This window comes from Uloborus diversus, unplaced genomic scaffold (genome assembly GCF_026930045.1).
Source record: "Uloborus diversus isolate 005 unplaced genomic scaffold, Udiv.v.3.1 scaffold_1293, whole genome shotgun sequence".
Lineage (NCBI taxonomy): Eukaryota > Metazoa > Arthropoda > Arachnida > Araneae > Uloboridae > Uloborus > Uloborus diversus.
This window is the reverse complement of record NW_026557980.1, coordinates 11,042-38,510: the sequence shown is the minus strand read 5'-3', so window position 1 is coordinate 38,510 and position 27,469 is coordinate 11,042. Positions and strand designations below refer to the sequence as shown.

The 27,469-nt window shown below is 34.8% G+C and overlaps 1 protein-coding gene across 1 annotated transcript in view; it reads left to right on the top strand.

Moving 5' to 3' along the window:
- Positions 1-26,463, top strand: part of LOC129232577 (short-chain dehydrogenase/reductase family 16C member 6-like) — a 35,612-nt gene extending 9,149 nt beyond the window's left edge. The window contains 3 exon segments of the mRNA XM_054866710.1: positions 11,452-11,699; positions 19,621-19,737; positions 26,205-26,463. Coding sequence (XP_054722685.1) covers positions 11,452-11,699; positions 19,621-19,737; positions 26,205-26,334 — 495 coding nt within the window. The 3' untranslated portion in view covers positions 26,335-26,463.
- Positions 26,464-27,469: the final 1,006 nt, after the last annotated feature.

The following is a 27,469-nucleotide window of genomic DNA, read 5'->3' as shown; positions in this document are numbered from 1 at the left end:
ATGACTATATGATTGGATATCAAAAGAAATCATCATGCATTTAATTCATTTGTCATGGAAATGATTTAACTGATATGCGAAATCTTGTCAAGATACATTATTCTTTCACACAATTTCAAAACCATAACCCTATAAACAGATTTTTGGCGAACTTTTATTTTTTATTGTTCAAATTCTTAACGTTCTTTCTGGATTTTTCAATCTGTTCTGCGCTAAATATTTTCAAGAAAATTTATTCGCATACTCTGTCTATTTCAGTAGGATACTGTAGTAACAAAGGTTATTTAAATCATTTATGTGGAATTAGGTTAAGGAAAAGTGTCCAGTCAATGTTGTTAAGTTCGTTTTTTTTTTTTTTTTCATCGAATTGAAAAACTGATATTTATTCAAATTCACTCAGAACAAGATAAATAAAATGTGTACTCACAGTATATATCAGATATTTTTGATGTTACGCTGTTGAGGATGACGATTCCAAATGATGAATTACGCAAATAAAAAAAATACACATAACAAACTATTTGTTTTGCCCAAAATGAGCACATGGAACGCAATGTTTTAGTTTTGTCGGCAGTTTTGTAAATCTCCGTAAGGTAGCGTATTCGAGCGCTGGAGTTGCGAATATCTAATTCTTTCATGCAAAAAAAAAAAAAAACTCATTTCATTCTACGGCCAGTAATATTTTTGTTTAAGTATCGTCTGCTGTCAAAATTATTTCTATGCTCGGTAGAAATGAATCTAGAAAATAAAACATTATAAAAAACACATTCTTTGAATATAAAAAACAGAAAATTGTTATGGATTACAGTTTTAACTGTCTGGAATTTTGAAAATGGTATCTTTCAGAAGGTAGATTCTGTTAGATTTGTATTAACAAAATAAAGCGAAACAACTAAATCTAAAGAAAGCAGATGTTTTCAGTGTTATTTAATGATACTTTGAGCACGTTTTACTAAGCTATTTTTGTCGCATCTGTGCAGATACCCCTAAAAATGCCTAGTAATTGTCACTTACGGTGAAAATAGCTTAGTATATGAAAAGGTTTTGCAAAGAAAATTTGTCGTAACTATATTTATTAATTTTAAACTAATATTTTTACAAAAATACTCTTTTAGAGTTTTTAGATAAGTTATTTACGAAACAACTACTGCAAGTTGAACATTTAATTAAGTCATAAATCAAAGAAATGAGTTGTAAAACTTTAATCGTCAATTTCTCATTTTGAGCTCTACTGCAGATACCACATCTGTGCTTAGCACGGCAGATCTAGGGAGTTTTAGCCCGAGCTAACTAAAGAGACTTGTCCCAAAGAATAATTTGATGTTTTTTCAATGAATTTTTGTTTATGATTAGCTAAAATATAGCGATTTAGGCCTGAATAATTTTACTTTATTCAAGCAATGGCTCTAATATTGTGAATATGAAGGACTGTTTATTATTATTATTATTATAACTTAATGAATAGCTAAAATGTTTTGGTCTAATAAATTGTTTTTATTTGACAAATAACAAAAAAAATAATAATAATTTTTAAGCCAAATGATATGTTATTAAATAAAATAACTGAAATATTGTTTAGGTCTGAGCAGATTAAGTTTTGAATTAGACTTCTGTTTTTCTGCTGATATGGAAAAAGATTAATTTAAAATTAAAAAAAAATGTGTAACACTTCTTCTAAAGAGTTAATATTTGTTCACTCACTTCAAGTATCTATACTAATGTTATAAAGAGAGAAACCGGATTTTTGTGTGTTTACATGTTCGAGGTAATCTGCGGAACCATTCCACCTTTTTGAAAAACTTCTTCAATATGCGAAAAGTGCATTCTTACTGAGTGACATATGCTGTAAATTATGCATATATATCTTCATACTGTTTTTTAAAACTATTAAGTTCTCTTCGCTACCAGTTTATGTTTCGTACTGTTTTGTTCTTATATATACGTAAAAACGAGCTCCGATTGCTATGCATCCGTAATGACAAAATGGTTGACGGTTCTCCTTAAAACTGAAGGCTGAGAGATGGGCTGGGCACATGTGAAAGATAAAAATTTCACTAGTGCCACCAGGAGAACCGCCAAAACTTTTTCCTGTATTATCGGGTTAATCTCATTCTATTAGCCTAGCACATTGAAAACCGTTTAGAGTCATGTAATATTTACGCTTCAAAATTTAATTAAATGAAATATGCAGTAGAACCTCGATTATCCGAGCTTCGATTAACCGAGGTTTCTGTTAACCGAGCCGATAATGAAGTCTTATTTTTCAAAAAATAACGTAAATTTAATCAAGTGAGGAATTTTTAATTTAAAAATAAAAATATTTTCTGGAAATGTGTTTTTTAATGCATCTTTCAATATTTAACTTGGAATGGCTAAAAAAAAATTCGATTGACTTTTTAAAACGTACTTTTAATGTGTCCATCTTTTATGAATATTCAATCGTATTTTTAATTACAGTCGAACCTCCATATATCGAACTTCCACATATTAAAATTTCCTATGTATCGAAATCCCAGCAAATTTCTATGTTCATTACATAGAAAAATTGTTTCTATATATCGAAAAAATCTCTATACATCGCGAAAAAATCTCTATACATCGAAAAAATCTCTATACATCGCGAAAAAATCTCTATACATCGAAAAAATCTCTATACTCTATAATCTATCTCTATATTTTCTCTATATATCGAAAAAAAATTCGAGACATTCGTAGGTTTTTTTTTCCACTTTAGACTTTGTCTCATGAAAAATGAAGGTTAGCAGAGAAAATTATGATCACTAAAGGTTGCTACGAAACTCATAAGGAATCTGGGGTTCAGGGATGTGTAGATAGGGTCGTTCTGTTCTGGAGTTCTTACATTCCCTCGAGTTTATTTCAAATGTTAGTTGCAACCAGTAACACTGTAAAATCAGTTTCAAGCTATCCCTTTTGTCTGTTGATTATCATTCCTAGTCTTTTTAGCTTGAGTGAAAATCATTCAAGTTTAGTAGATTGATTTTTTACTTTTCTCTCGATTACATTGTCAAAACGAAAATCTTCCAACGTGGCGGTTCAAGTGGAATTGTCGAAGATTGAAGGTGTATGAAGGCGCAAAAATGTAATTTCTGTTAAATTTTTAATTATTAACTTTCATTTAATCCGATGCTCGTTTAAGTTAGAAATTGGGCTTCATGCACGAAAATTAGTTTTAACTTTAATGTTTTAGGATATTTTTATGATAAAATAAGATCATTTCTTTATATCGAAAATTCCATACATCGAATTTCTTCCTGGCAATTTGCTACTTCGTTATATGGAGGTCCAACTGTAATACAATTCACGATCCTGACAAGTTTTTATATATAGTTTATATTAATCGTTAATTCCGACATCCGAGGCTCTAGCGGTCCCAATTAGCTTGGATAATCGAGGTTCTACTGTACCTGCGATTCTCTTCGAGAATATTAGTTTTTTAATTCAACTAGTGCAGATACACGATAACAATCCGTGTTTCTGAAAGTTGTAATTTTGCATGCGTTCAATTAAGTACATTTAGTTTAGAAAATTATTAACTGAAAGAGTAAATGCACACAATTACCGTACTTTCAAAGTTAAGAGTTGAAACAACAATGAACTAAAAACAGTGGATAGGAAACAATTTGACAAAGAGGAAAAAATAAATAAAAATTGTTTGCGGAATTATTCTTCATGATGACCGTATTTAAGCATTTAAAAATTATATAATGAACTAATATAGTTCACAAATATCTTATCAGAGGGAAATTGCAAAGAAAAAAAAAGGAGGCATATGGAAAAAGCAAGTTTTCTGATGGAAACGAGAACAACATTTTAAAAGTCCTCTCCTAGCTTGAAAAAGACTCACCTCTTGGTAGAATATACACTGGTGTAAGAAATTAAGAGAATTTTCAGATTTGGTCAATTATCTCCAGAACTACTGGTCCGATTTTAATGAAATTTGATATGTGCATACGTTGAAACAATACAAAACAATTAACCCTCCGAAATTTAAAATACATACGCATGATCATAAATAACACTCGTTAGAGTCGGATGGCATGAAACAGCGGTTGCAAAATTGAACGAAAAAAAATGGGTTAGTAGAACGTATAGTCCCCTCTAACAGACATATAGGCCTCGCAGTGTGACTTCATACTTGAAATAAAGCAGTTCATGGGACCCTTTAGCAATTTATTTCCACTCGTTCACCAACGTCCTTCTCAGGCTATGAATGGTCCCCGGAAGGGTGTTGCGAGTTGCTATTGCCCTCCCGAGAGCGTCCCAGACATGTTCTGTAGGATTGGAGTCTAGAGATCTGCTTGGCCAATCCATCGAATGAATATCCTCCCCTTCCAGAAATTCGTCGACCAGAAAAGCTGTATGCAAAGGGCTCCAAGACCACATCCCTATATCTCGCAACTGTCACAGAGCCTCTCTCAAAGACGTGGAGGGGTGTGCGGTCATCCAACATGATGCCTGCCGTCAAACCACCACCGCCATAATGGTCAATTTCGCCGATATTGGAGGTTAGGTAGCAGGTTCCTGCTTCTATCCGTGTAAACGTAGGACAAGAATACTCGTTCAAGCTGAAACGGGACTCGCTATTTGCCTCCATTATCCGCGAAATCGATCATTATGGAGGAGGAGGCTTGACGGTCTGGGCAGGCATCATGTTGGATGGCCGCACACCCTTCCACGTCTTTGAGAGAGGCTCTGTGACAGTTGCGAGATATAAGGATGTGGTCTTGGAACCCTTTGATCCCCTCTTGAGGGGCGCTGTTAGCCTCCGGGTTAGTTTTAATGGATCAAATACAGAACTTCTGGTCGACGAACTTCTGGAAGGGGAGGATATTCACTCGATGGAATGGCCAAGCAAATCTCTCGACTCCAATGCTGTAGAACATGTCTGGAACGCTTTCAGGAGGGCAATAACAACTCGCAACACTCCCTCCGGGGACCATCCATAGCCTGAGAACGGCGTTGTTTAACGAGTTGAAATAATTGCTTAAGGATCCCGTAAATTGCTTTATTTCAAGTATGGAGTCACACTGCGAGGCCTATATGCATGTTAGAGGGGACCGAACCCCCTTCTACCCCCCCTTTAAAAATTTTGCAATTGCTGTTTCATACTATCCGACTCTAACGATTGTTATTTATAATCATGCTTGTGCATTTTAAATTTTAGATGGTTATTTGTTTTGTATTGTTTCAATGTATGTGCATACCAAATTTCATTAAAATCGGTCCAGTAGTTCTGAAAATAATTGACCAAATCTGAAAATTCTCTTAATTTCTTACACCAGTGTACAATATTCATTCTAAAAGCTAATCTGAATTCGGTCACATAAGAATTCAATTGAAATATTTTCGTGGTTCTACATATTTACAAAGTCGATTAACAGTTAAAGATCCTGCCAACCTATCAAGCAGCATATAAAGAACTCGGTCTTATGAATGGCGACATATCTGTGAAAATAACCTTAGTTTATACATGTAACTTTCTGACTCCGCTCTTAAACTCAGATACTTGTTTACAACTATTTTAACTTTTATGTCAACTTTTAAACCCTATGGTTTTATGGCAAACATTAATATATATATATATATATATATATATATATATATATATATATATATATATATATATATATATATATATATATATATATATATATATATATATATATATATATATATATATATATATATATATATATATATATATATATATATATATATATATCTTTGACGACATATTGCAAGGAGAGCGTCAGCAGAAGTACTTTGATTTACGTTCAATGTCAAGCGATATAAAAACTAAATTCATAATTTGTGAATGAAGCGGACACTCAACAGGGGACTTTTGTTTGCCACCACCGCGGAGAATCAACGAAAAAATTCTATTGAAACATGATTGGTACATGAAAACCAGGAACGTTCATTAATGTTGATCGGCACACCCGGTGGAACTAAAAAAATAATAATAAATTCAAAACAATTAAAAATCAACCAACATGCTTTTTTTTTTTTTTTTTTTTTTTTTTTAACGGAACTTCAAGGAATTTAATTGGAGATACAAAAATTGACCATTTCACATTAAAACTATTAAAACTACTTTGAATATCTCCTACAAAAAGACTCCGTATTTTTTTTAATGAAATTTTTTAAAGAAATAACGGGCAATTGGGAGAATTTCTTTAATGGGGTTGTTGAAAGGTAATTTTAATTGAATGTGCAGAGAAATTAGTGGATGTTATTTTAAATATTTTCAATGCTTCTTATAACTCGGGGACAGAGCCAGAGGACTGGAAACTGGCTAACATAACGCCGCTCTCTTCAAGAAAGTGTCTAAAGGTAATGCAGAGAATTATAGACCTGTAAGTTTGACTTCAGTGGTTTGTAAGATTTTCGAAACTTTGATCAAAATTAATATTATGAATTTCTTAGAGACTAATAGTCTGTTGACTAGTTTGCATTATGGGTTCAGGAAAAGTAAATCGTGTGCTATTAATTTATTGTATTTCTACGACAAGGTTACCTTGACTTTAGATAACAAAAAGTGTGTGTATGTTGTTTATATTGATTTTCAAAAAACTTTTGATAAGGTACCGCATGTTGCTCTTCTCAGCAAATTAGCTGATATAGGAATAGGAGGAAAAACTTTACTTTGCGTTAGAAATTGGCTGACTAGAAAGAAACAAACAGTAGTTGGGAGGGGAAATCATTCTATTGGGTTGTTCGGAAAGTCATTTCGTTTTTTTTTTGGGGAACATGAAAGACAGTTTTCGTATAATGAATAAATATTTTATTAAATTATATATTGGCCATTCTGATCCAACACCTTTTGCCATCTGTCTGGCAGTAACATAATTCCCCTCTCATAAAAGTTTTGGTCCTTGCTGGCAAAAAACTGGTTCAGGTGGTTTTTGACATCTTCATTTGAGGTAAAGGTTTTGCCATCCAAAAAATTTTGCAGGGACCGGAACAAATAGTAGTCGGAAGGCGCCAGATCTGGAGAATATGGTGGATGTTTCAGTACGTCCCATTCAAGCTGTAAAAGTTTTTGGCGAGTGACCAAACTTGTGTGAGGCTCCGTAAGGACATGGGGCACCCACACATCGAGCTTCGAGGTTAAGCCCATGCCTTTCAAATGGCCATAAACAGTCGAATTCGACAAATTTAATCTCTCACCGATCTCTCGTGTGGTTATTCGCCGATTTGCATCAACTAATGCCTTTATCGCATCTTTGTCAGCTTCGACCGGCCTTCCAGACCGTGGTGCATCTTCGACATCAAAATTGCCGGATCGAAATTTTGCAAACCAGTTCTGGCACTGGCGTACTGTTAACACGCCTTCTCCATACACATCCGTCAATTTTTTTCTCGCTTGGACAGCATTTTTACCTTTTCTGAAGTAAAAAAGTAAAATATGACGAAAATGCTGCTTATTGCTCTCCATATTTAAAAGGGCACCAACCAAAAACTACTGCGTAGAATTAATAGAACTTTTTCACACACAAGCCTTGCAATATCAGCTCTCAAGACATATAATGGTTATGCGGCTTAAGTGTGAAGTTGGTTTCGAAAAATCGTAATTTAGTCCTCTGACGGGAAAAAACGAAATTACTTTCCGAACAACCCAATAAATGGAGTGATGTTTTATGCGGGGTTCCCCAAGATTCAGTTTTAGGGCCTCTCTTTTTTATTATTTTTATGAATGACATCAATGTGAATATTTCTGGAAGCATGAATTGTTTTGCTGATGATGTAAAAGTTATGGGGATTGTAGAAAATGAAGAACAGGTAAAATAGCTTCAAGAAGATTTAGATTATATTTCTAAGTACGCGGATAGGTGGGATATGGCAGTTAATGTAGGGAAATGTCAAGTGCTGCACTTAGGTCATGGAAATAAGCGTACGAGTTATCGTTTACAGGGTTCAATCATTAGTCAGGCAGAAAATGTTCTTGATCTGGGTATCTTTATAAATCAGGACTTCAAGTTTAGTCAACAGTACAGCATTGCAAATAACAAAGCCTACAGAATGCTTGGATTTATCAATAGATCTATTTCAAACAAATCGAAGAAGGTTCTTCTGCCTTTATATAGGAGTTTAGTAAGACCCCATTTGGAGTATGCTGTGCAGTTTTGGTCTCCTTATCTGAGGAAAGATATTTGTGTATTAGAAAGCGTTCAAAGAAGGACAACTAGACTATTTAAGGGGAGTTTCAGATTTAAATTATGATACCAGTCTTTATAGGCTTAATATGTATAGCCTGGAGCAAAGGAGGATCAGAGGAGACATGATTCAGTTGTTTAAATTTATCAAAATGAATGATGTTAATGGATTAAATTTTTGCACCGAAAGCAGGACGAGGGGTCATTGTTTTAAGCTATTCAAATTTCAGGTTAACCTGGAAATAAGGAAAAACTACTACTTTAGTAGGGTTGTGGGCACCTGAAACAGCTTACCGGAAGAGGTGGTACTGAGCAAGGGGGTGGATAGCTTTAAGAGGCCATTGATCTTCATTGAGGACTAATTAATTGACTAGGAACAACCTAGCTGGGCCAAGAGCCTGTTGCTGGTCGTCACATTTGTATTTGTGTTCGTATTAAATGACTGTAAGCATTTCATCATTTGAATGGGTGTCGGGAAAAACGTTGTACATTTTTTTTTCAGTACAAAACTGATGAATATAGTCTAGAGAATGAATCACATGTGTTTTTAGTTCGTTCACATGGTCAGAGAATAGTGAAACGTTGTTGTTTAGAATATGCAGAGTTTTTCCCTCCACCCATTCATTTTATCGTTTTGCAGGAAAAATAACTCTCAGTGGATGTTTTTAATGTGTTTAGTATAAGTTTTCTCCAACTCGTTATCAGGATTTAAAATTTTGTGTCTGTTAGCTGAAACTTAATTTGAAACAAGTTTATAAATGATAAAAACAATTGTCGAATTTTTTTCCCGTAAGCCCTTTTGTTTTGCTTTGAAAAAGTAGTTACTTGTAACCACAAGAAACGCGTTTGAAATTATTTGAAATTTTGAGCCAAATGAACATGGCTTTTATCTGCAGGCAATTTACCGACAATCCGGTTATGATGACATCTAGAGAGACTGCAGTTTTGTCCTTGCTATGGACTCATCAGTCTGGAATAGTCAATAACCGATCTAGAGGCAGATTGCATGTAGTTATGCCTAAGACCTAACTTAAGGGTGGAAACTGATTCCTTATTGTAGCTTTTATCGCTTATATTTCAAGCTCAAAGGGTATTGATATATATTTATTCCCAACAATTTTTCTTATGGAAGGTACGCGTTTTTTTAAATTAATGTTTTTAATGCTTTAAATTCTAACATATTTCTCGAGAATTCAAACCCTTAAAAATCTAACTTTGATAATTCTTTAATAGTCAGTAATTCATTTGGGGTTTTTCTCAATTACGTAGTTACGCAACAAATACAAGTCTTTCAAGTTTCTAAACTCGTTGGTGAACCTATTCATTTACGTTCATTCCACTTTTAAAAATATTTCTCAATTTTACATTTTAAACATAATGAAATATTTCACACGAATTTCAAGGAAGTTTTCCCAACGTCAAATTCCACTAAATAACTTCAATTGACTAGAATTTTCTTCTTGCGCAAGTCACGCGACCGTTTTCAATCGAACTTAATGAATAGTTCGTTGAAACACTATCATTCATAGCCTTTTACCAGCCCTTTTATCCTGCTCTTACTTGAAAGGCAGTCTTTCTGCGATCGAATAAAGGCAAGCTCTTGTGACGCCATTTGCTTTGCCAGGTTCCATACCAATCAGCAAGTGATTGACAGTATCAGAAAATCACTGAAGAGGAAGGAGCCTCCATAAGTGTGAATGACACGTGCTTATTTGAAGGCAGAAAAAAAAATCGAGAACAATATGAATCATGATTCAGATAGATTCTTACATCTTCAGTAATAACTTCCTTCTTCGGGATAAATCGAGAGGATAAAAATTAGTAATTGCAGACATTTTAAGGTCTTCATTTTCGATCTAACAATAAACTAAATTCGGGTGTTGCTCTGACATTAGTCAAAATTTAACTTTGTAACAGATGGATTTTGGAATTAACTCTGAACTGCCTAAAAATGACTAAAATACTAGTGACCAGTTTAAGGTGTAGGCACATCGGGCACTGCAGGGACTGATTACTGAATAGACCAACTAGGCCGTGGCCTAGGGCCCCAACTTTTGGGGGCCCCAACCCCAATATATCTTAAATAATTTTAGCCTATGGCTAAAACTGTAAAGCTTGATGACAGAGGGTCCCCAAAAAAGCCTTTTTCGTAGGGCTCCCCGTTATCTTAATCGGGGCCTCGGCGCTGGCCCAGGGCACCAAAATTTGAGCTGCACGAAAAATCTGAATCTAAAGTTTTTTTTTTTCAATGGAGTTATTTGATATCGTATTGTACTAACCTTTTATTGCAAATTCCAAATCCAAAATATTTTAGTGAAGTTGATAGAATGAGCAAATAATAATAATAATAATAACATGGATCCAGCAAATACTTTCATTTTCCCAACATTTAGTTTTTAATTAATTTATTAAAGTGTCGGAATTTTCAAACAAGGCATGGTCTTTATGACGTCACAAGTGATGCACTTTGGCGTGTAATCCACTGTCACGCTGAATGCTTTCGCTTGCTGTCTACCGCGTTTCCACGTTATGATAATTCAGAAGTGAATTAAATATTGCGCTCTACGCTTGCTATCAACCTTATCGTTGCCAGTACATGTGAGTAAAGATGCGAATCAAATAATGCGCTCTGCGCTACTGGCATCAGTTCATCATTTGAGGTAGTGAGAAGCAAAGGGATGTAAGTGGACATTTTCAAGTTTTGAGTAAAATGCGTTTAAAGATAACATCCTAGGTAGACTTTCATTGATTTTTTTTTTTCTAAATCATGCTGTATAGCAGCGACTACCAGGGCTGTTAGAACCATCTCTTGCCCCAAGACAGAGGAGAGGTTCACCTACCATGTGTACTGGTTATCTCCAAACTTTTAATTTTGCCACTTACAACCCTTTACTTCTCACTGCTTCATTTGTGATGTCATGCGCAGAAACGTAAAAAATAAAAATGAGTCTGCGCACCGATTTTAATACTTTTTTTTTTAAAACAGTAAAACTTTGTCAAATTATTTAAAGATGGTCAAATTCTATGTTTTTAAGCATGCTCTTTCAGAAAAAAAAAAAAAAAAAAAACATTTTTAAAATTTCGGAAACGATCCCATTATTGATAGATTCTGCACTACTTTAACGAATTGCCTTCTTCTTGTAGCGTAAAATTCGATCACAAATATATTAGCCCTTACCATAAAATTATTCACGTTACGCTGATGATCTCAACCGCTTTCATTTATTGATTAATGTTTCGTTTATTTATTACTTATTCATTTCCCTTATTACAGATGTGCAAGGCGTTCCTTCCGTCCATGATGGAATGGAACAAAGGCCACATCGTCAGTATTGTTAGCATCGCTGGTGTCTTTGGTGGACCCAAGCTGACTGATTACTGCGCCAGTAAATTCGCTGCTCTTGGTTTTGCGGAATCTTTGGAATTGGAACTGAAAGAACAAGGATTGGACGGCATCAAAATTACCACAATATGTCCGTCCCTGATAACAACTGGGTTGTTTGAAGGTGCTGACGTCAAATCGTAAGTGAACTTTTGGGGAGTTAAAACTTCTAGATTAGGAAATATGGTGGCGCGAAAAAAAATAAATGTTTACATCAGGTTGAGAATCACTATCCCACAACTACGCTTAAAATCTGAATTACGAGTAGCAATTTTATAAATCCAAACTTGTAGTATTTTTTTTCTCCTAGTCCTTATCATAGGACAGCCTTTCTTAAATTTTTATTGTGCTTCCCATAACTCCAGGTTTCCATGGAGATCAACCAAGGGTTCCGCGCTCTGTTTAAAATCCGAAATAGGCATTTAAAATAACCGATTCAAAATATTATAGAGAAAACAAAAAGGATTTGCGGTCTATAAACTAAATTATTACCAATATATGGCCTGAGACCTTAGTGTTCTAAAAAAACTTTAGAACCCTTAGGGTTCAAAAATACTTTTTTTTTCAGCTAGAGTTCAGGAACCCCCCCCCCCCTTTTTTTTTGCAATTACTAATAGTATTATGATGTAAAAGTTTTAGCTTCTTACTCAAATATTAAGACGGTGCTCAATGACCCCTTAATTTAACATTAGCCAGATCGTAGAAAATGCCACAAAGTGATATTTAATTCCCCCAGCTGTTAGCTCTTTTTTTTTTCTTCTTTTTTTTTTGTAAATAATTATTTTATTGCAATGAATATGCATATTTTTAACGTATATTATAACATGTAGCATTGTTTTTTCCGTTCGATGTATTTTTTTTTAACCCTCCTCCCTATACTATTGAAGTTTGGAGAGGGGGTGGAGCACCCTCTTTCAGTTGAAATAGGGAGCTAAAATTCTTCCAGTATATTGCTATCCACAGGTCTAAAAATACTGAGGGGTGTCCCCTTATCTAGGAGAACTTTTTTTTACGTGTATTTTTGAACCACCCTATGCGACCTGTTAGTACAAAAGTACGAAATTTTTATTGAGATGACATTTTGTTATTTAAAAAAAAAAGTATTACTTTTAGATCACAACAAGTATTATTTGGAATATTTTTCGTTTTTATTGCAAATAAGCCATTTATGAATGCTGCATTTAAACTATATGAAGATGAATAAAGGGTGCCGTGAAAAAGCTGGGCATTAAAAAAGGTTATATTTATCAAGGAAATTGGAAGTCATAAGAGAAAAATCAAAAATTATGAATTATTCCATGCGTTGTCTGGAGAAGTTCCTGGTATTTCTAGAAATCTTGATATCGCCCGAAATAAATGCTTAAACAAAAGGTTGTTATTCATGTTAACAGATTCTATTATGCTCGTTTCCATGAAATACTATTCATTGAGTAAAAAACTCTAGTTGGCATCTCTTGGAAAATAACCATGTCGTTAATACTTCAGTCAATAAATCCTTGGGTCGCGCATTTAGAGTGATTGCAACAATGTCATGTAGAATGCTGTTTTGTTTATAAGTTCCGCGCAAATGCTTGGTGACAATAAGCGCAAGCATTGTGTTTAGATTTCAGTAATAGATAAAGTTCTAGATTAGGAATTTTGAATAGTAGCCATTGGCTACAGAGTTACAGTAAATGGTAGACACTTTTGATTTTAGCTAGCTCTTTAAAAAATATATATTCAGTGCAAAAAATAAATAAACCTAAGGGAGATTACTTTGAGTTAAGTTGCCAAGGTGGTGTCGACTGATGCTCTGAAGATTGGAATCTTGTGGTCGTAGCATGATAAGCGATAGGATTTTTAACAAATAAAAAATAACACATGGTCACCACTTTGCGTGACAAAGACTTGATATTTTGGTAGCCATTTTCAATGAAAAGGTCGCCCGTTGGCGACTGGAGACAGATAATCTAGAAGATCTTGAGCAATAGAAGATATGATTTATAATGAAAGCGTATAAAACTAAAATTTACTAGCTTTCTGAAAAAAGAAATTTTAGAAAAAAAAACTTTTCGAATTTTCAAAATTAATTTGAATTCTGAAATTTTGAATTCAAATTATTTTTTTCGCAATCACGAGTTGCGACAGGACCCTACTCATTGGTTACTACCCCACTCTCTTGTTTCTAGAAACGGTTCCTGTTTCTTCTCTTGGGCGGTTACGTGTGTAAAGTTGTGTATGTGTAGGCTTGTGTGTGTGTGCGTAAACCTGTGTGTATGCACGTTGGCGTGTGTGTACGTGTGCAAAGGCGCGTGCGTGTATGTGTGTGAGTGGGTATGAGCGTGCGTGCGTCTAGGACATGGACACCACCGACCAGGAGCAGCGGCTACAGGGGGACAGTGCTCAGGACCAGAGGAGTCGCGCCGGAGCTGTGCCTGCAGAGGACGGTGGAGTTGAATAAGGAACTGGACATCAAGGAAGGCCAAATGAAAGCAATTAGCAATCGTGATAGCTCAAAAAATAGTTTTCCCTGTTTATATTCTTTGTGAAACCATAATCTGAAGTTTGATTATAAATACGCATCCTCATACAATGTATGAATTTTCTTAAACTTTCTTTCATGGTTGCCCAATAAAACGTTATGAAAATAATATTTCGGAGTCGGACCGGGTAAAGGAGTCGGAGTCGCTCATTTTTCCTCCAAGTCGTCAGCTCTTTCATGACTGCCGAGGAGTCGGATTCGTGAAGCCGGATTGATTTTTGAGTAAAGGAGCTGTGTGGAGTCAAAAGATTTAAATTTCAGAAGTTGGAATCGGTTATTTTCTCTCCAATTCCGCGTCCCTGCTTCAGTATTTTTTTATTTTATTATTTTTTTTCAATCCATATATTGAAAACCGCGGAATGCTTATAAAAGGTTTAGTGTTTTTAAGGGGCGTTGGTGTCCTGTATACGCATATTGTTAAATTGCTAATTTTTATATACTTTTCTCTCAAAAACTTTTTAATGACAGAAACTTACAAGTTTCAGTGTTTTCAAGAGATTTCTGAGAGTTTACTAGAGGTAAATTTTGAGAAAATTGCTAGTGCATTTAAAAAAAAGAAAAAGAAAAATGCTTTGAAGTAGGCCCCTCCCCCTGGAGTCGTTCCATATTAACTTGTATCAAATTTCACAACCGTAGGTGCCGGTGGCGGATCCAAGAAGGGCGCTAAGTGGACTATAGCCCCCGCCCCTTGAGGTCCGAACTTACACTAGATAAAATCGAAATTTCAGAGACTTTTAATACTGCAATACAATTGCGAATTTCAATATGTATTATCTTTAAATATAACTGCTATATATAGTGGCATAATAGAAAAGGGGGGCTAGGAGACTGTAGCCCCCCCCCCATTCTCCCATTTAGTCGAAACTCAAAACAGATTAAAATATAATCGACAATGAAATGGAAATTCTGCAATCGTTTTTTTTTTTTTTTTTTTTTTTTAAATCTGAAAGTTATAACTTTTAAACTAAATCAGCCACATATATTTAACTTCATCCCCAGGTTAAGGGGGCTATAACCCCCCTCCCACCATGAAGTTAGAAATAACTCTAAGCAAAACCGAAATTTCAAAGATTTCAAATACTTCAATGCTTTTTCTAATTTAAATATGCATTATATTTAAATTTAAAAAATACAGTGTGGCGTAGTAATGGTGAGTTGAAGGGGGAGGGGGGCTAAAAAAAACTGTAACTCCTTCTCCCATTCGATCAAAACGTACACCAGATTGCAATGCGATTTACAATAGCATGAGAAGGCTTGGAAGAAATAGCTTCGTCCTGATGCTATCAAGGTTTTTTAATCTGAAGTTTTTCAGTTTCAAATTCACACAGTTATATATTTTACTTCGTTCTCTGGCTAACAGGGCTATAGCCTCCCCCCCCCCCCCGCCCTCCCAATGAGGTCAGAACTTGCACTGGATAAAACCGAATTTTCGGAAATTTAAAATACTGCAATACTTTTACAAAGAGAGACTATAAAACTGTTTTTATGCCTCAAATTTCGGAAAATATTGTTGGGTGAGCTCTCGCTTCCCCCCAATGTCATCAAATATTAATTAAAATTGCATTTTTAGTAAACTATTTTCGAATATTTCTCGAGATTGTATTTTATTTTTTACTTTGTATTTTTGATTGTATTTCTGCTGATTATTTTTTCGATAGGGAGCCATGCCATGTTTGCACACCTCTTTCTATTATGCAAATGTATTTCTATCTACCAATGTGATAATCTACTCAGCTTTATAAGAGGGTTTTGCCTAAGCATGGTTTTAGCTACTCCAGACTCATGAGCATAAAGCTAGAATCCAGCTGCAATCTCTGGATGCTGTAACTGACATTTTCGGTGTTTGCTTGCAATTCCGTCTTAGCTCTGGCCATGGGACGGTAATGTACAGCTTTATATCCAACTGAGGTGCATATAGTGTTTTCAGATCTTTAATATGTTCGCGAAATTATTTATATTCTTCAGTATACTATATAAGTTTATTTCAAGTGAAAAACCGTATTTAAAGTCCTGCATTTTTCGGAAGAGGGACCCCTTGTAGAGAAAATTTCATACTGTTTAAACAAGGATGTACGTCCCTCAAAGAGCGATGCCCCCCTCCCTTACCGAGATTGAGAATATACGCGAAAGCGACGATAAAGACCCCCTACTCTAAAGCGGTGACTCCTCACTTGGACCGAGGTTAGCCCCCCCCCCCCCTTGTTCGAGTTCTAGATCCGCCACTGGTAGGTGCTAAGGCGCTCCTGATCATAGCAAAACGGCCGTTTTGCGCGTTTAATAAGTCGTTTTCAAATTCGTGATTTCCCATTTCCAGTAATATTTTGTCTTCAGATCCATGCTTGTATTGAGTCAAGGCTAAAATTTTTGCTAAATTAGAAACCACTATATCTGTTGTTCTAGTAAATTGATTAAATTGGAACGGACTTTATCTTGTGTGAAAAAAAAAAGTCCTTTCGAATGACATAGAATGTTTAGAAGTGCGGAATTCGTTCGCTCTTATATCACGCAATTCATGTGAAATTTTAGCTTAAAAATTAATTTAAAATAAAGCCGAATTTATTTAAAAAAGAAAGAGCTCTGAGGAGCAAATCTCCGGGATCTAAAGTAATTTTGTTCCTAATTTCAGGACTGTAGGTGCGATGGGGTCTCCAGTAGAAAGGACAGTCCTGACCTAATTTCCATTTCTTCGACGTTACCTGCAGGAGCGTGCACAGAGCTTCAGAAATGGGGGTACCACTATATCAGGCAACCTATATGCTTATATATTATTTCCAGCAGAGGGGAGAGGGTGCACGCTACTGCTTGTGAGCATCTCAGAGTAGAGGAGAGTGTTGTACCTTGGGACACTTTCCATAACGTGAATTATTTAAATCAAATTTAAGATTTAAAAGTCACATTAAATTACCCCAATATACTTTCCCCCTTTTTTTTTCTTCAATTCAAACAGTTTGAAAATAAAATATTGCCAGCCATTTAAAGTAAACGTTCCAAGCTATCCCAAGGAACAACATTCTATTGTATCTCGGGACACGTCCCGTTACACCGTGGGAACCCTGCTTGATTCAGGAAACAGCAATATACTTGATTCAATTTTGACCCCCCCCCCCCCATTGGTAATGAATTAAATAATTAAATTATGATTAATCAATAACGAATCATAAATAATGAATTACTATGTAACATTCAATGTGTTTTAAACACTACAGCAGTTTAGAAAATTTTTCTATTTTCCTAAACATATTTTAATTATTAACGACTATGCATATGTTGCACCTTAGGACGTGTCCTAAGGTACAATATGTTTGACTGTCCCAAGGTAAATCCCCACGTGGTTTACGAAAAACCAAAATGGTAGTCAAACTAGATGCACTATTACTATTTTCTCATAACCAAAATATCTAAAATACTTCTCTTTTGTAATAAAATAAAATTCGGTTGATTAGTTTTACAAATACAAAGGCAGAAAATGAAATGCAAATGAAGAAAATATTGTCTTTGGAGTCATGAAATTTTTTTCTCTACAAAATCATCAATTTAACTTTTTTTGTTGCTGATTGTTAATATGTCCCCATTTAGTTGTGAAAGTTACTACTGGAGATTACAAAAACAGGGCTGCTAAAAATAGATTCTTAGAAATTAGCAGTGTCCCAAGGTACTTCACTCACCCCTACCACTCTGTAAAAGTCGTTTCGTTGCCAGCGCAGTGTCAATGCAGGGAAATCCACTTAACCTTGCACTAGTTACGTAATTCGTGCGACATCGCTGGCGATATTTTCGAAACATCGACGTTTTTTTTTAAGCCATCGATGCTTTTACCACCGATGTTTAAGGTCGATATTTTTTTATAACATCGATGTTTTGCCTTCAATGTTTTTTCTGTGTCGATGTTTTATAATTAAACCAAAAATATCCTTAAAAAATATGAATATGTTTACATAACGGTTTACAGTTTTGATGAAAACTTTAGTATTAACTAGTTATTCTGATATTTATCACACCGGGAAGTTTTCTATTCCAAGTTGCCTTTCGGTTATATTGCATAAAAGTTGACAATGCTTTTTTTCAGCATACTGCTAAAAGGAATTACTAAAGCACACTGGTGATAAGAATTAAAAATATTAAGTGTTACTAAAGGTCACTCCAAATAAGCTATAACAAGCAAAGGACTATAATATGAACCTACATCAGGGTTGGCAAAAACCCGGGTTTTTTTAAAAAAGCCCATGGACCCAGGGTTTTTTGGGTTTTTTTAAATAAAACCCAAAAAAAACCCAACTAAAGCTGGATTTTTTAAAAGAAATGTGGGTTTTTTTTCTTTTTTTTGTCTTTTTTTTAGGGAAAATGTGGGGTACTTGTAGCATATTGTAGTGTAAGTATATGGACAAAGCGCAAAAATTGTCTTGGGGTAAAAAAACTGGAAAACTAGTTAAAATTCAGCGTTTTCTGAAGAAAAGTATAAAAGACGACAAAACCCAAGAATGGTGAAGTTTCAGATTTTTTAGTTTTCATGATTACCAACAGTTAATGCAAAGTTACTTCTCGAGTGAGAAAATCTATTGTTCGTTTTTAATTGCTACTACTTTTTTTTTTGCATTTTACTTTCCTGTATTTTATTTTGTTATGCAAAACTACTGTAGAACCTCAAGTAGTTTTTACTCCCTTTTTACTGAATTCCAGCTTAATCAAGATATTTCTTTCAATTTTATGTTGCCAGTTTTTCTATTTCTGTGTACAAACTAAGAAATATTAAACTTTTTCGTAAGATAATGAAAATACTGTACATCCTATTCTGTTTTCTGCCCGACCGTTTGAAAAACCTGTTAATTTCTAAAAAATATACCTTGTGTTTATTCGAGATTTGCGAAGTGTTTGTTTGCAGGAAATAATTCACATGAAAGCCTTTTAGCTAGAATAGTATCCTCTGTACAATCTGCAAATATTGGGAAAATCAGACGTGACAGGACTTAGTCAAAATAATTTGAGTCCATTTATTTATCAGTTAAAGAAAAAAGTTAAATATATTTATTTAAAATCTTCGAAACATTTTTTTAATGCTGTTAAGAGTTGAGAAACACTGTTTCAAAAAATTCATTTTTTATGTCCAATGTCTGTGGTGAAGAAGAAATGAAAAAGAAGTTTAAATTGTGAAAGTATTTAAATTAATTTTTTTAAAAACTTCCCAAAAAATTTAAAAAACCCAAAAGTGGGCTAAATAATGGGTTTTTTTAAATGGGTTTTTTCAAAAAAACCCCATTGGGTCCGACCCAGCCAACCCTGACCTACATTGAAGACCTCTGCTGTACCTATTTTCAATATATAGAGATAGAGATAAAAGAGCCGGGCTAAGGAATAGATACGGGTACATTGATAATATAACAAGAACCATTGGAAACAAAGGATTTCATAGTTGACAACAGTTTACGACTGCACTGTAACCATGGTATTTGTTGCCATGTTTGATCTCAGTTACAAGTAAATTACTAATTTGGCAATACCACGTTGTTTGTGAATGCATTCCAATCACAATTTTCTTTTTTTAGTATGCACACTGCTCTAACTCCAGATTATGCTGCTCAACAAATTGTGAATGCGGTTTTAGAAGATGAAGAATTTCTATTCCTTCCAAGATCATTCTATTTCATGTTTCTATTGAAAGGGTGAGTATATGAAAACCAAGAATTAATGTCAGTGACAATGATAGAATCATTGCAAGAAATCGCCCCAAACAAAGACCGTGATCGAAACATAGTTTGTCAGTTGCTTTTATTTAATGTGAATCTCATAATTAGATACACACACCTTGGATGAGCTCTTTTGGGTAGAAAGTAGAGATGAGTTCGGGCTCATTTTTGAGAGCCCGAGTGATATTGTCTCGGACCAAACTCCGAGCCCGAAGGAAACTTTCTTGTATCAAAAACTAAACTTTCTACACTCTGACATGATCTCTCTATTAATGAAAAATGTTACGTCAAATGTTCTTCATTTTAGAAGTTTCTAAATTTTTTTAAAATGCTCGACTTCAAATACATTACTGTATGACATATTGCAATAGTAATCCCGAAAACCGCTATAAATAAGCGTTTATTTATTTATTTATTTATTTATTTTGGGAGGGGGTGGGGGTAAATTTGACATTGATTGAACTGATTTAAATGTTCCTTTCATTTTCTCACAGTAGGAAAACGTTTATTTGCTTTGAATTTGTATGGAGATTGGCGATTGAATATCTGTGCTTGAGCCCAAGCCCGAAACCTATTTTCGGTTCTAGAGCCCGAGCCCGCTCCTGGCTCAGGCTGTCGGGCCCGAGCTGAGCCCGTCTCATCTCTATTAGAAAGAGGAGAAATTTTTATGTTGGCACAGAGCCAAACAGCGTTTCGCAAGTCAAGCCGGCTCTCCCCATCCCTATCGTAGCTGATGGAATTATTTCTGCCTCAGCGGATCGGAAGTTAACTTATCAGAGCCAGAATACAGTTGAAAACAAAATTTTAATGTTTTAACTAAAGAGCATTAGCTATATCGTGGATAAATTGAAGCACCTAGAAGCTAACAATGATAATTGTTTGAAATAAATTGTACGAAATGGAAGAAAGGCAACTAATCTTTTACTCCATCAGACTCCTCGGAATTTGAAGAGTTGTTCACGGTTTACTCTGATCAGCTGTAATTCCCAAAAAACCTGACAAATTGGGAGATAAGATTCAATTACTTTCCGCACAGTTTTACGCTCGGATTAGTTTACCTGATTTTTGAGCAGTATAGCTGATTGCGAAAAGTTTTGCTTGGCTTTAGCAAGTTTTTAAACTTTCGGGTGTCTGTCTGATCAGTTGCCTTTCCTACATTTTTTTTTTAAATTTTCCCCCAACATTTTAGTCTTCTTCTTTCATAACTCACACTTCTTACGTAAGAGCTAGTACCCCACGCTCTGAAAGAAACACTGGACCCCGATTTTACTTCTGTCAGACTAGTGATATAAAGCTACCAAGCGGGAAAACGTAAATTCGGAGGCTGGGTATAAAGTCACAGCATACTGTTTAAAGTTTGAAAGTTACCCAATAAACTAAGAAGAAATGTGTGATTTTTTTTTCTGTTCCTTGATACAATTTCATTTATAGCACAATCCATACAAACAATTCTTTTGTAAATTTGCTTCTTGTTTGACATTCTCAAATAAAAATTGTTTTATAGATTTTATGCTTTAAATGCCTGGATCAGATTTGGTGACATCCTCTATTAAGTTTTCCTTGTCTTCATTGCTATCATTGGAAACGGATATTAAAAAATTTGGGATGTGATGAGAGGAGGGGGAGGGGGCGGTGTGATTTGTTTAAAAGGTTTATGCAAAAAATCTGGAATATTATACCATTAACAATGTACCAATTTTTACGGACCATCAGAAATTGACGTAAGAAGCGGGATAACGAATGAAACGGACGAGATAGATCAAAGTTCCACTGTGATAATAGATATATTTTTTAAATGTAAAAAAAGGTAGTGGTTTTCTTTTTTTTTTTCTGAAAACAACCTTATCACTGTCAAAGCTGTTTCAGCAACGCTTAATAGTTACATTTGTCCAATCAACGTTTCAGTCTCGGAAACATTGTTTAAACTTATCTCTTCTGATAGCTAATAGCTAACTGATCTCTCTCTCGTTTTTACTTCGCTCTTTTTGTGGGTTACCCCTTCTTCAACCTGTCATGTAACTGCAGTTATGTCACTTTCCTCTTCGTTCAAGGAAAAACAATAAAGTGGTGCGACCGAGATTAGGAGAAGAAAACGTGTAGAGAGGCAAACATTCTGTTCTTATTAAAAACTGGTGCACCGACAAGTTAAAATGCACAAATTTCGGAAAGCGAGCCTCCTCCATCCCAGTTCTTCTTTCGAAATTTGCAGGACTGAGCTTCCACGGTTCGTCGGCGGACTTAACATAGTCTTTATAATTAAATATATATATATATATATATATATATATATATATATATATATATATATATATATATATATATATATATATATATATATATATATATATATATATATATATATATATATATATATATATATATATATATATATATATATATATATATATATATATATTAGGGTGGTCCTTATTTTTATGGGAAAAAAAATTTCGGAATTCAACATGTGACGCCCTCTAGTTTTGTGTCACTATAACAAAAAGTAACGTGTGCAAAATTTGAACTCGATCGGTCAATAATAACACGTGCCCCTAGGCCGTTGAACTTAAACACTTTTGATAATTTTCCCACAAACCTTCCGAGTTTTCACTTCAGCCCCAGTACATCGTTTCTACTAGGTTTGCAAAATATTTTTACAGTGAGGTAGCACTAAAATTAACTTTTTTAATTACTTTATATCATCTAAAGATTTTACGTTGAATAAGAATGAAATAATGCTTTAGAAACTTTCCTTAATCGTACGCTTTTCTCAATGTATTTCGATAGTGTGTATTTTTTTTTCCCGATAGTCTTGGACGGTCTGTAAAATAAATAAATGGCTTTGTGACTCATATTTGGTAAATTAGTTGTGAAATTCTTCGATTAATTGGTCTCCTCTTTCAGTTGTATCATTCACAATTTTCAGTATTTTAGCAATATCTCTTCCCTTTAAATAGCTTAAACATTTTGCCGTGAATTAGGATCATATAGGAAAAAATCTTTTAGTATTTGCAACTTATCAAACAATTTTATTGACTCGTAATTGATTTTATAAAGAGGAAGATCTTTACTAAGAAAGTATTCAAAATCATCTACTGTTATCTGAAATTTGTTAAACAGTCATCACACACGTCTTCCTTATCACAAGCACTTTTTGGACTAGTCTTTTCCTATCTTCAAAGTTAATTCCTTCATTCAATACGGACAAAGCTACTAGTTTATCCCCTAAATACCATAATTGATTTATGAATTTTCCAATCACTGCTTCTGCTGCATGTTTGTCGTCATTTTGTACGCTGCTAGTTTTTCAGATATATTATATTATTCAAAGGAGCCTCGATTGGGTTACTGCGAAAGACCATATATTCATGCAGCATTTAATTGTAAAACAGCTTTGTAAGAAAGCATTGAAGGGCTTTCTTTTCATGTAAGGTCAATTTAAATTGTTTCCTTAATATAAAAATTTTCAAACAAAAATTCCTTTTGCCACCCATGTGGCTCAGGGATAAGCTCCAAGTTGCCAAAAAATATCCCTATAGGAGGAAATTCACCAGGAAATATTATTATAAGTTATGAGAATTCTCTGTAATCTTTCTCAATTCCGCTTTTTACGAACAATAATATGTCATCCACTTCGTCTTTTAGAATTTAAGTGGTATGTGTACTTGATTGAAATGTTATAAGTTCTGAATGATGGAGATTTTTCCACAAAATTTTGAAGCGCCTAAATAATTGAATATCTGATCTAGAACTAAGAAAGGCAAGAACTTCTTTAAGGACACACTCTGCAGTACGATTTCAAGTGCATGATGATGGCAATCCAAATGCAATATATCACCGTTCAGTTTTTGCTCTAAAAAAATGCATGCACAATTTTACGGTTGGTATTGCAAGTCATTGTATCAAACACTACAGCTAGAACATTTAGCAATAAAGAGCTATCATCTAAGATATCATATACAACTGAAGAAATATCTAAGGAATTCCGAGTAGCTGTTCAATATTAGGACCGGAAGCTATCACTGTAATCCTGTCGGCGTTCTTTTTCCAGTTACATCTGGATGTAGCTTTGTGTCCCAGTGAATAACTACAAAATCTAAATTTAAATTCATGAAATTTAATTTCAACTCTCGAAGATTTTCTTTTGCTCTCTTAAGGAATGTACGATTGATCACTAGGTCATTTGGATTTAATTTTACTGCATCTACATAGGCTGTAAATAAATGAACAACATCTTTATCCCCAATATGGTATTTGTCTAACAGTGATGAAAGGCGAGCAGATATCAATAGTTGTCAAGCTTTTTTGCATTTTGGTAGACCAGCTGTAGAAAACAAAATTTCAACAGGTTAGGATAGATACCCCTTTCGGTTTCTAAATCTTGTGAATCGCAAGAATTTGATGATAATAAAGGACTATGTACTGAAATAGAAGAAAATTAACTTAAAGTATAGATTTCTACATTGTTCGGATCTGGATATATATTTTTTTAATTTATATTTTAGCTATGGAAAATACAGTATATTTTTATGTTAGCAGTAATCGAGGATTTTTCGAAATTTATATTTTAAAAATTAAAACTTGCATAAGCATTTAGGTATGTTTATAGTATGTTTATAACTAAAGAACATCAAATTAAAATATAATTGCAATTACTTATATTAATAGCATTGAAATCTTGCGACTCTATTTGACACACCTATAACATACACAGGGAATTTTGTAAATCAACGCCCCCAAAGTCTGGAGGAGGCAATTTGTTGTTGTCAAAGATCGTTCATTAATGGCCTAGGTCATTCATTAATTGACTGTAGAATCCCTTGTGTCCATCTTGATGAGAAGAAACGTTCCCCTGCCGCTTGGTTGGAACAAGCGCAGAAGAGCGGTACGCTTGACCCAAGGCTATTGGTGTACATTTTATTCTCTGTAACATGTTAAATTTTGCAAGGATCATTTAACATTAACATTGGTGCTGTGTATTTTGCCCGTGTGGTCCAGTAGTTAGGATTGCTATCTTTCCCCCAGCCAGACTCGGCCACTTTGCTGCCACAGAACTATGTAAAACATTGATTATGCTCATTTTTGAATACCTTTTGGGGCCCCTATGGTCGTGGTGGTCTTGGGGGGCACTCGCAAATCGCCAATTGCAAACAGTCTCTGTCCCCGGCATGAGAATAAACCACTTCTCCCGTGCCATGCGGCAACGCTCAGGAATCCTAAAGCAAAAGTTTCAAGGAAGATAATGGGATGGTTTCCTTCAGTCAAAAATATTTCTTTTAGTTATTGAAATGAATAGAATGAGAAAAGCAAATAACATGGACCCAGAAAATACTTTCATTTTCCCAACAGTTTTTTTTAAATTAATTTTTTTAATGCCCAATTTTTTAAACAAGGCGTGGTCTTGATGACGTCACAAATGATGCTCTTTGCCGCATCTTTCTACTAAGTTTCCACGTTATGATAATCAAGCAGCAAATTGCGCTCTACGCTTGCTATGAACCATATCGTTGCCAATACACGTGAGTAAAGATGCGAATTAAATATTTTGCACTGTGAATGGCAACACTGAATGTCATTTCATCCTTTGTGATGACATCGGCAGAAGCCGTAAACAATGAAAGCGCTCCGATTAAGTATTTTTTTTTTAAATATTAACCGTAAACAAATTTATCAGAAAATGATCATATCCCCCTTCAGAAAAAAAAACACTTTTAAAATTTTGAAAACGACCCCATTGTTGGAGGAAAGTATTTTTAAAACTCAGTTGTTTCCGTGACATTTTACCTGGTCAAGAAACAAAAATCCACTGCTGTGCGCTGTTTAAAAGCTGAACTTTAGATGGGGCAACTATAGATGCCCCATCGAACAATACTCGATGCGAACTATAGATGGGCCTAACTTGGCAGCATTGTGAATGAAGGCTACGATCCTAATCACGACGCTACCACTTACGACGCTATAACAATATTACGATTCTGCCACTTTAGGTTTGCCCCAACTATAGGTTCACTACCTAAACTAGAGTCGACTATCTGCAATAGCAGCAATTCCAAAGAAATTTAATCGATTTTAAGAATGAATCATCGCCAATTGAAAAACTTGGCGAGAAATGAAAGGCACCAAGCGACATCACCGTCTGCATATGGCAAGAAATCCGACTGTAAAGCGTGAAAAAGATGCCTTCCCATTTTACACCGAAACTTGCTCAACTTTGCGACTTTTCGTAAAATTTTGGCAGACTTTAAGACCTTATATTTCGATGACGGGGAGACGAGAGCAAATAGTTTGAGAGCCCCAATACAGGTTTTACTATGCTCTTTCGAGTTCTACTTATTAAGATTTTTTCATTATTACACTATCGAATAGTTTCCCGGTAAGAATTAAGCATATTCTGCTTAAACAAATTATTTTTCTTTGTTATGAATAAACTATCTCTGTTGTTTCAGGCTCGTTCCTCACTACATTGGAGTCAGATTTTATGAATTGACTGGATTTATTAAATCTATGAACACGTTCAAGGGAAGAATCACTTTCAACAATAATTTACCATCCAAGCAAGAAGCCAAAGAAAAATGAAGCTTGCTTCCGTTACAGTCTCCAATTGCTTTTTGTGAAAATCTTTGCCATATGTGTTAATGTTGCTTCCTTCCTTTCAGCACTGGCCCAATGTTTTCTCATGTTATTTAATAAAATGTTTTGAGTGTATGTGTCGCTTACAGCTTTTGTATAAATAAAATGCACATCGTACTCTATGAGTTACCAAACTCAAAAAGTGGCTGTTTTGAGCTGTACAGTACCACTACAGTACAACCTCGTTTATCCGGACTAACTGAGACCAAAGACAATCCGCATGCTCCGGATAGTGTGGGCAGGACCGGATTTAGACTAAATGGGCCCTAAGCTGCAGGGCCGCGCCATCCCTATGTGCGAGGTCGTGCGACGCACGACGGCGCCAGAGTCAAAAAGGCGCCGAGCTCTACCAATCAAAAACGCTCCAAAAATGGGGAGAATCTCTCTTACCGAAAAAATAAAAATGATTTTTTTCATTAAATTCAGAGCCTGATCAAGCCAAAATGATTCCCAGGTCCTGGCAAAATGTGGAGCCCCTCTTACAATAAAATCTCCACATTTTTCAAGTAGAAGCTTCCAAAAAAAGGGGGGGGGGGAGAAATTTACCCTATTTTTGGTATCCCTAAAATTGTGGTGCTTAGGTCCAAATGACCTGCCGGACCGTGTGTTTACCAGGCCCTGATTATATCCAATTGTGGCGGTGAAATTACACTGCTCACTAAAACATTCAATCCGCTCGCTGCCCATCCAAAAAGAAAAATTAATGCCTTGTTGTGTCTAAATATGCTATTCAAAAGCGCAATCTTTTACAGTGAAAACACATGATGCTAATTATTGTGTACATTAGCAGTTTTCTTCCTAATGTGGAGCCGTGAATGCTATTTCGGTATGTCTATAGTACACAAGTCTGAGTGAGCATATGAGAGGCAAGAAATTCATTCCCTATTTTTGGTTTTTGAAGTTATGTTGTATTGTAATTTGTGAAATACGTATGTTTTTTTTTTTTTTTTTTTTTGATTTCAAACTATTGTTCGTATTAATTCGAACAATGTTATCATAAATGGAAAAAATACTGTGAGCCCATTCGCATATATTTATTTGTGCGTCATATTCATATATTGTGGGCATCAATTTTGGTTAA